At 34.0% G+C, this 10,637-nt stretch overlaps 1 protein-coding gene across 1 annotated transcript; it reads left to right on the top strand.

The window, feature by feature from the left end:
• Positions 1–1,111: 1,111 nt before the first annotated feature.
• On the top strand, positions 1,112–9,843 carry LOC308552424 (uncharacterized protein; the record flags this gene model as incomplete). The annotated part of the gene is made up of 2 exons (XM_081127737.1): positions 1,112–1,205; positions 9,170–9,843. 2 exons carry the CDS (start codon positions 1,112–1,114, stop codon positions 9,841–9,843), a joined length of 768 nt encoding a protein of 255 aa, XP_080983863.1.
• Positions 9,844–10,637: the final 794 nt, after the last annotated feature.

The raw sequence follows: 10,637 nt of genomic DNA, 5'->3' as shown, positions 1-10,637 counted from the left end.
CCCTGACTGGGAATCGAACCCTGATCGCCTGGATCCTAGGTCAATGTGCAACCGCTGAGGCACGGCCAGCCAGGCCTTATGTCAATTTAATTATTAGACCAGCTAAAGAACCTAGAAGAAAAGAAAGGAAAAGTTGTCCACTCCTACATGATTCTGAATAAGTCATAAAAATATCTTGTTCTTAACCTTTATAAATAAGTAGATTCTTAGATTTAAATTTAGAATTTTATATTATTATTATCTTTATGAAGTTGACATAAGAGTCAAATGAATTGATGTCCTGTGAAAACAGATTTTCAAACCACACAATATTCTAAACATTTGAAATATTTCTGTTGTCATTAATAATACCTAATTTTTATTTGAAATTAAAAATATACACTAATGTAATAATTGTAACTAATTTCAATCATCTGTAGCAATACATTTTTAAAATTTTACATATATTAATGTGTTTAAACCTCAAAGTAAATCTATGAGGATATACTATTATTATAAGTACTGATGAAAAAAATGAAAGCTGAAAATATGAATCAAACGTCTCATTCAATTTCTGGCCATTGAAGTTTCTTATTGCTTTCATTTTTGAAATTTAAATTTCTTTATCGTAAATCAGACTACAATAATTTCTTGGGGAGAAAATAATCAAAGTGAAAACACACGTATCACTTTGCTGCACAGTATAATGAATTACTGAAGATGTGTGGAGAACTGCCTAACACTTTAAAAATGTAATATGTGAAGTTATTCACATTCCACTCTCCATGTTGTAGTGTGACAACTGCAGAAAAACGGTAAAAAAAAATCACTAACATGATAACCAGACACAATAAGACTAGCAGTTGAAAAGGTTAGGTCACCGTGAAATGTGCAAATCACATCATAACCTCACATTTTCACTTCCAAATCATCTTTTCTCAGCAGGGTGGAAATAGAGATTGGAACTGCATAACCTTTCATCCAACATCATTGCTGTGCTAGAAAGAAGGCTTAAGTAACTTAATGTTTCTTGCAAAACCTGATGTTTATACTTGGCAGAGTCTAATCCGGCTGGGTGCCCTGACATGAATTGCAGACTCTCTGGGCTCCTTTTAAGCGGGGTTTGAGGAAGATGAAAGCAGATGCAGACAAACGCAGACGGAGCCCAGAAGCCAAAAAGCATGAGGAGGAGATTTGGCAGCCTCATGTTGTTTTAAGGAAGAAAGGTAATTTTCTATAAAGTAATTAGATAGTCGCTTCACTCAAACCAACCACTGGGTGACTGCATTTTGTTTTTGTAACTTTAGGAAATGTTCTTTGAATGTAAGTTAAAATTAAGCCATTGGTTTTTGTTGTTACTGATTTCGATGATCACTTTTTTAAAAAGCAATGATGGAATTTTAGGGTTGAAAGTTATGTTTAAATTGGAACATATGATTTATCTCCACAACGGAAGTCAATGTTGACCTTTTCAAACAGACCTAACAAAATGAAAGGCCACTGTTGCCTGGTCTGGCAACTTCAAGTCTTATTTCCAAGTTCCTTGCTTTTCTGGCTATTACCTTAAACTTCTTAGGGTTGCATTACTTATCCTTAACCCTGTACTCTTACAGAACTGGAGGCTCTCATACCTGTTCCTTTGTGTCCTTCGATCTGCAGACATTCCCAATGGTAGGTTTCTATTCACTTGTTACTTCTTGCAGGGGAGGGGGGAAAATTCTTTTCTACTTCCATTAGAAGGTTCTCAATTACTGTACTTTCTGATCTCTCTATATCACTTCACTCATCGTGCTATGGGTAGAGTGATTTATCACAAATTTGCATGAATAATCTCTGTTCTTCTTACCCAGAAAAAGTAGTACTAATAAATGATCTCCTGTAAAGTTTGTTTTACAAGCTCCTGTCCCTCCCCGGGATATTTGAAGTTTTGAGCAGTTAATTTCAGAGACCTTAACTTACACTCTTAAGATATTCTAAAATATAAAACAAAAAAGTAATTTAAGGAAGCAATTAAGGTTGCCCATGTACGGGATGTTTGGCCTTGGGCCTTGGATTTTAGTTTGTGTGCAAGGTATTTTAAAACTGGGGGTACTTAAGTTTATGCAGGAAATACTTTCAAAACTGAGCCTTTGGTGTTTTATTCCTGAAACCTAGGCAAGATGTTCAAGCTGGTTCTGTGGTGGCCTTAGGGACCTGAGCAAAGGCAACACCTTAAGGAAAGATGCTTAGGCATCAGAAGAAGTGGTGGACATCTCTAGGCTTGGCAAAGTTGCTTGGACCTCAGAAAAAGCTCCCAAGAAGACCAGTGGAGTGCTGCAGAACTCTGTAAGACAGGCCTCACGGGTCTTAACAACCAGCAAAACTTCATGATTGAGGTCTGATATATACAGGTTGGCTTCTGAGGGCTTAGCAAGCAAAAGGCACTAAGACCTCAAGGCTTTCCTCTGCAAGGGCTAGATTACTTGTAAGCTAACAACTATACGTGTAGCTGGCACAGGTAGGTTCAGCATGCCTGATTCCATGGCTTACTTCACAGGTTCAGATGAAACAAATGTTCACTTTTAGGCAAAAAAAAAAGAGAAAAAAAAGAAAAAGCACCTTACATCTTTAAAATTCTTTTAGAAACTGATTTACAAAATATTTACTGTTTTTATATCATGTGGCAGCTGAATTTTGTGTACTTCACAGAACTAGGGAGGTTCTAGTTTTAAATTGTTAGTGCCAAGCCTGAATGTGCAGGGCTAATAAATAGCCCCAAGTCTTTTTAATACTCCCAGTTAAGAAGGAACCCACAAATGGGTATATATGCTGAGTTTTCTAGGACCTCAAGTTGGTTCTAAATTAGTTTAATTTCATATAAGAAAGAAATTTCCCCAGGAGACAGATTTCTTAAGTGTAAACAGTTCCATAGAGGCATCAAAGAAACAGCCACTGTGGTGTATGATTTAAAATACTCACAAGGGACTGCTAATGTTAGCCAGAGCAAAACTAAATATATAACTGGATGCCAAAAAGCAGGGACTCAAAGGGGGAATAGAAATTATAAAGTTGTGCAAAATGATAATATATGAGTGCTAAAATCAACCTGTTCATGGTCAATTTCTTCCTATGAAATCTAAATTCAGGGGTGAATTTTTCATTACCTAAGCAGAGAAGAGTGATGCTTTTATTAATTTGCTAGGACTGCCATATAAAAGTACCAAGGGTGGCTTAAGCAACAGAAACATATTTCCTCCCAGTTCTAGAAACTAGAAGTTTGACATAAAGGTATCAGCAGGGTTCATTTCTTCTGAGGCTTGGACATAGTGATCTTTTCCCTCTATCTTCAGAAGGTCTTCCCTCTGTACCTATCTGTGTCTAAATTTCCTCCCCTTGTAAGGACACCAGTCATATTGCATTAGGACCCACACTAACGACCTCATGTTAATTTACTCACCTATTTATGGACCTTATCTCCAGGTACATTCACATTTGAAAGTACTGGCGGTTGGCACTACAAAACATAAATTTTGGGGGGGAGCACAATTCAGACAATAATAATGCTATTTCGTTCCTCAAAACCTTAATAATGCCACATTTATCATGCTTGATTCCTACTTGTCTTATTTTCCTTGTGCTGTTTTCCTCAATCTTCAGACTCAAATAACTTTTGGAACATTTAAAATTTAAGAACGATTTTAGCTCTTAAGACTTCTCCATCCTCTCCTCAAGTGTCCCTGGGCTTGTGGTCCTGATATTCCTGAGGCTATTCATCTTCAGGCCTGATTTTACTTTAGATAAGAGTCAGTTAGGCTGACTTTAAAGCAGTAACAGCTCACTTTCAGGGGGGATTTTAAGATCATAGAACTGGAAAGTGACAAGGCAAGGGCCAGATTGCACTAGTTCAAATGTTAAGGCATTTTAATTCTAGAATGCTGATTTTGTAAACACATTTATCCATTCATAAAATATTTTTATTCTATCAATATGCTCAAAGTTTTCAACTAAAAAAAGCACAGAAAAAAATCATGTTAAATATAAAATAGTGTAGAGTTTCCTGACCAGCTACAGGAAATTTCCTGACACAATTTAGAATCTTTACTACATTTGCTCTACCTGACCATCTGCAAGTATATGAACACTGTTATTACATTACTCTAGGAACATTACATTAGTCAACACAGTAAAATAAATTAAAAGCCTGAAACAAGAAAATTCATCTACAAATTGATAAACCATTATTTATAAAAATATAGACAGCTTCAAAATTTCCTTTTTAAATTATGATATTACACTTGCCATTTGTTTTCCTTTAATTGAATTTGCATCTTCTAATATTACTAATTAATAAACAACCAAAGAGTTAACTTTCTTTGCCTCTCTTCAACTTAATTTGTTTAAATGACACTAAAGGCAAGACAGCTTTGAAATTTATTATTTATCTGAAATAATGTATTTGCCAATAATGAAAATCTTGAAACAGTAAATTCTGTGAAGCAAGGTCCTGGAGCAACAATGCCTGTCACATTTGAAGCAGATGTAAAGATATGCTACACATCCTTTTCACTGTAAGCAAATTAAAAAAAATAAAAATGATGATGATGGTGGTGGTGGAAGTGATTCACACTTATGTACCAGACAAACTTTTAAGTTCTGAACATGTATCTTAAATCATAAGAAAGATCAGGTATTCCTTTCCTCATTATACTGTTCATGAAATGGAGATAAAAAAAAGTTTGATTGCTCAATATAACACTTCTTTTAAGTGGCAGACTACTAGAAAAACACAAAACTACATCAATTCACACAAGAACACTTCCCCCTGTTGTCTTTTTACATATTTTTAGTAAATCATGCGTGCATAAAAATGTCAAAATTATGCGGGTGGCTCTATGAATTATCAAAAAATGAACGAACTTATGGAATCCTCACCTAGAACTAAAAATTAGACACTACCAGCATCCCATCATCAGCACATCCTGACTTCTCCAAAGTGATCTCTACTCTGATTTATAGTATTATATATCATTACATGGTTTTGCATTTTATTGAAGTAAAATAATATCATATATATTGTTTATTTCACTTATTTTTATTGTTTGTAAGATTCATCAGTTTTGCTCCATGGAGCAAGTGTTCATGAATATGCACATCTGTTTCTGAGTTTCCTGTTCTATCCATTGGTTTACATATTTATCTTTGAATCAACACTACAGTTTGATCAACTATAGATTTTTTAAATCTCTTATTTTTAAGTTACTTATTTTTTGTGCAGTTAAAAATAGATGTGGTAAATGATATAATTTATCAAGTATTGCACTCATTTGAGTTAAAACTTGCTCAGTGTTACTAAATAAAATCAAATGTGATAGTTCTGTGGTTAAAAAAAAAAGTTGATCTTCAAGATTATCAAGACTTTTTCTTGCATTTTAATAGTAATATTAGAATCAGTTTTTCAGTTTACACATATGCATCTACACAAACCGCTGGGATTATTTTTCCAGGAAACCCACTGCACATATAAATCACTTTGAGAGGTTTTACACATCTAATATTGCATTTTCCAATCATTAATATGGTCTATTCTCCCTGCTACTTATATCTCCATAATTTCTCTCAATAATATTTATACTTTTTTGTATAGAGGTCTTGCATAGATTTATTTCTAGGTGTTTTGTTTTTGCTGACAATATAAATAATAAACATTTATAAAATTTATTTTTCAATTGTTAGTTAATGTGTAAATAAAGCTGATTTTTAAATTGATCTTATATCCAATAAACTTCCTAAATCTTATTTCAATAGTTTACTAGTTTTACTATTTTATTATAACTTAATATTTTATTATAAATATTTGCAACATAATTTGCAAATAGTGAGCCTTATTTCCCCCCCAATCCTTACATATTTTACTTCTTTGCTTGCAGCAGTAAGAAACTTTAAGACAATGAAGAATATAAGTGATGATAGTGCCCATCCTTATATATTTGTGATCTATTAGTATTTCACCATCTGATATGTTTATGCAGGTTTTTTTTTTTTTTAATGCTCATAATTGAATTAAAGAAGTTCTTTTCTGTTACTAGTGCACTAAGAGGACATTGGTGGTAGTGACATTGTTGGTTTGGTTTTGGCTTTTAATCATGAAAGTGATTTTTGTGTTATCAAATGCTTTTTGTGTTAAATGATTTCTCTGAATCTACTGAAATTACTTTTCTCATCTTGGCAAGACATGAAAGTTTTCTCCTTTGTTCTGTTTATGAAAGTAAATTGCTTTAATTGATTTCTCAATGTTAACTCAATCTTGCATTCATGATTACATACAGTTTGGAGATGATATATTATTTATTTTATGCATCACTGATTTTGGTGTGCATCTGTGTTTATGAGACATTTTACACTATAGTTTTCCTTTCTTGTGAGGTTTCTATGTAAGATGATGTGGTTTCAAAATAAGTTGTTCATTTTTTTCCTACCATCTGAAATAATTCATGCAAATATTAATACTATTTATTTCTTGAATATTTGAAAGAATTCACTAATGAAGCCATCTGGGCCTGTAGTTTATTTGAGGGAAAAGTTTAAATTATGAATTCAGTTTTTTCAATAGATCCATTTCAATAGATTTTCTTCTTGAGTCCTAGTTTGCCCTTAAACCTCAAGAATTGCAACATTCCAATACAGAATGCCTAGAGTTCTTTGTTTTTTGGAATTCCTTATGAATTTTTAGCTGCCATGGTAGCAGTTTCAAAAAAGCAGAAACACTAATATAAAGAAGGGTGGAGGGGGGGAAGGGAAAGAGATTAACCAAAAAACTTATATACATATATACATAACTCATGGACAGACAATAGTGTGGGGAAGGCCTGGGAGGGGGAGCAGGGTGGAGGGGGTCGATGGGTGAAAAAAAGAGGACATCTGTAATACTTTCAACAATAAAGATAAATTTAACAAAAGAAGAAGAATCTGGTGCATAGTCACACGAAAAACTTTCTATCTAAATGCAATTATAGATGAAGACTATCAAATGGATATTTCACTTACATCAAGATAAAAACAAAGTAATCAAAAACTTTCACATGAATTGTCTTAATTTTACATTAGCTTTCATACCATGAAGATTTTTAGTATTTTTACTAAGTTTAATGGAGAGTTATTGATGTATGAGAAAAATGTTTGTTTCAACTTTGTTAAGCAGATATAATGTAAATAGCTGCTAAGAAAAATCTGGTTTCATGAATAAATTGGCTAATCTTTATTCAGGTGTGAGTGGTTTTGGTTTATACATGTTATTGTATATTCAACTTTCTTTTTAAAAATTTTTTTTAAAAATATGTTTTTATTGATTTCAGAGAGAGGAAGGTGAGAGGGAGAGATAAATAGAAACATGAATGATGACAGAGAATCACTGATCGGCTGCCTCCTGCACACCCCCTACTGAGGGTGGAGCGTGCAATCCAGGCATGTGCTCTGACGGGGAATCCAACCATGACCTTCAGATTCACGAGCTGACAGCCATCCATTGAGCCACACTGGCAGGGCTGTATATTCAGTCTTCAAGTTTATACCTAAAGCCAATGATAACTTAATAATTATAAATCATTAAAACATTGTGACATCTACGTAATATAAAATAATTTAATATCCAAAAGTTTACATTTAAAAATGATAAAGATAAATATTCTTTTGTTTTATAGTCTAGCGGTAGATATATGTTGAATAATATAAAATGTATCTTAAATGAGACTACTGAAATTAAAAATTGCCGATGCTATTTCCTTAACATACAAATTTACCTAACGCTGATTATTCAGTATTAATCTTAAAGTCATTTAAAATATTTTCACCTTTGATTGTACAATGTTTACTACGAGTTGTCAATTTCTAAGATACAATAATTAGAAGTTATTTAGTTACTAGGAAAAATCAATGTTTTAAATAAATTTTAATAATTTATATGGAAGCAATAACTAAATATATACTCATTTAATAATAGAGAAAAGAATCAAATATTAAAATTGAATTTAAAAAAGAGAGTGGACAGTGGTCACAAAGTAGCCAGAATGTAAAACGTGAAGGGAAGTGTTTCAAAATCCCCATTTAGCTTTCTTATGAATAAAACTTATCCTTTGAAATATTGACTTTTTTGTCCACATTTCCAGTGCCTGACATATATTCCAGTCACAATAAATCCTCACATGATAAATAGCAATGTATTGTTTGGGAGGGGTTTTCTTGGCAGTAATGGTCTATGAAGGAAATTATTTAACTACCTCCTGAGAGACCAAAGAAAGCATTAAAGCCTTACAAACAGGTTACACTCAGCAGTAATTAGAGAAAATGGTAACAAACAAACAAACAAAAAGGCAAGGCTCCAACAACAATAAAATAAAATAAAATTACATTTATTTTTTCTAAAACTTACTAAAACAACATCCAAACATTCTGTATAGCATTCATTAGTGTCAACAACTATGTGACATCACTATAGATGACATAGGATGTTGCCTAGTTGTCTTCTAGCACGAACAGAGAAATCTGGCTTGCAGGGAATTCAGAAGCCACAGAAATGTAAGTCTGCTTAAACATATTGTATCACTACTAAATTGCTAAGGAAATATGGGGGGGGGGGAGAACTATAGTGTATATAATCTCTTTAAAATATGTTTTCTGGTTCTTACAAAGCCAAGCATGTTTTTTAAGTACCTGGTATCTTTCCACATCAAAAACAGGTGATTTAATTATAAATAATGATTATATCAGTAGAAGATTAATAGTTTGATAGTTGTTTAGCACAGCATTAACCTTGAACAATATTCAATCTGTAATCTAGAATAATTAATGTATAATTTATATGCTAAGATTTAATTAAACTTATTTAGTTTGTTATATCAACTTAATACTTAATTTACTGATTTTTCTTCATATTTTCCCTATTTTCTCCTGCAGTGGGCCTAACTAACCTTGTTTAGATCCCTGCCATGGTATTCCTTGTGCAAATCAAAACAACAGCCAATTACATATGAAGAAATTCAGTACATTTTTTGTTGCAAACATCATTATTTCTCCTTTGCTCGAACCCAGCGCACTTGGAGTTTACACAGTTTGCTCAGATAAAGCACTAAGGAGACAATGGTTGTGTCTGAATCAAAGAGAATTAAAAGAGGAAAGATAGCGCATTTTTTCTCTACTTTTCTCTTTTGTATCCAAGATCAAAAAGACCCCAAACATGACTCTCAGAAGGTGGAAAAAATTCTTCAGAGAGACAATAAGGTGTCTAGGGATGAAAACAAAGCCCTTAGAAGAGAAAATAAGTCCCTCTGGGGAGAAAACAGAGCTCTCCGAAGAGAAAACAAAACCTTCCGAATGGATAACCAGTTAACACGGGAGAAGAATCAGACCTGGAGACAGCGAAACCAGGTCCTATGGATGTTCAATAGCGTGATCTTTGAGATCCAAAAGCCACATGAGGAAAAAATTAGTGTCTTGAGCACAGAAACAAAGTCTTATTGGCAAAAGAACAAAGCCCTGAAAGCTCAGATCAAGGCTCTCTGGGAGCAGGAGATAGCCTTCCAGAATGAGGCAAAAGCTCTTCGAGAAGAAATAAGGTCTCTCCATGAGAACATCAAGGCCCTGCAGCATCAGGAGAGAGCAATCAGGATGGAGGAAGTGGCCCTGATGGAAGAAGGAATAGCGCTGGAGATGGAAGAGCAGGCTCTGTGGAAGGTGGAGCTGGCCCTTCGTGAGGAGAACAAGGCTCTCAGAGAAGAAAGCAGGGCCCTGCAGGAGGAGGAACGAGCCCTCCTGGGGGAGGCAAAGGTCCTGGAGCAGTGGAGTGAGGTTCTCCAGGGAAACAAACATGCTTGCTGGGAAAACGTGCAGTAAGAACACTCGGCAGGAGAAGTGTTGCTTGAACACATAGCTTGCAAACCATGAAAACCATTGACATTCCAGAATAAAAAAAAAAATTCAAACTTTTGAAGGTGATAGGCTATTGTTGGGGTTGGAGTCAAAAGCCTGGAAGTGTACAATGCTCAGTACCTGGTCCTGGAAACTGAATAAAGTCCTGAAAAATGAGAAAAAAAAAGGGGAGTTATTTAGGTTTACTTAAATTTTATGCTTCTTAGTGGTTAATTTTACTTTAGAATGTGAAATATGGATTGCTCAAGAAGTGATGCTGAATGAACCAATTGAGTGTGGTGGTAACGTTCAGAGACACGGGATGAATATTGTAAAAAATTAACAGCACAGAGGAAATATTTGTCTTAAAACTTGCTCTTTGAATTATGAACAATGTAGTGAAATATAAAGTTTTACATAGATCATATGTACTGTGAAAAAAGATGTATTTTATAAGAATATCTCTTCTGCCTCCTTATGCTTACTCCAATCATCTCTATGAGGAGCCAGATACAACAATAATAAGAACTGAAAAACTATGTGATAGTATAAATATTTTTAATGAGTGTTCCCTCTTTCCTCTTTTCTCTTTATTTTTCCTTCAGTTATCACCCTCCTCCTTCACCTTACTGGGCAGGTAGAAATTCCATTTAAATAATGTATTAAAGAGAGAAAAGGGAGGAAGAGAGCAAAGGTCTCCAAACTAGAATAGGAGTTTTGGAGCTTGGAATGTGAATCTGTGGCTCAGTTCATGTTCAATGAAAATTGGGAAAGGAAGA

This window comes from Miniopterus schreibersii (genome assembly GCF_964146895.1).
Source record: "Miniopterus schreibersii genome assembly, chromosome: 2".
In the NCBI taxonomy this organism is placed as follows: Eukaryota; Metazoa; Chordata; class Mammalia; order Chiroptera; family Miniopteridae; genus Miniopterus; species Miniopterus schreibersii.
This window is presented reverse-complemented; position numbering and strand designations above follow the sequence as displayed.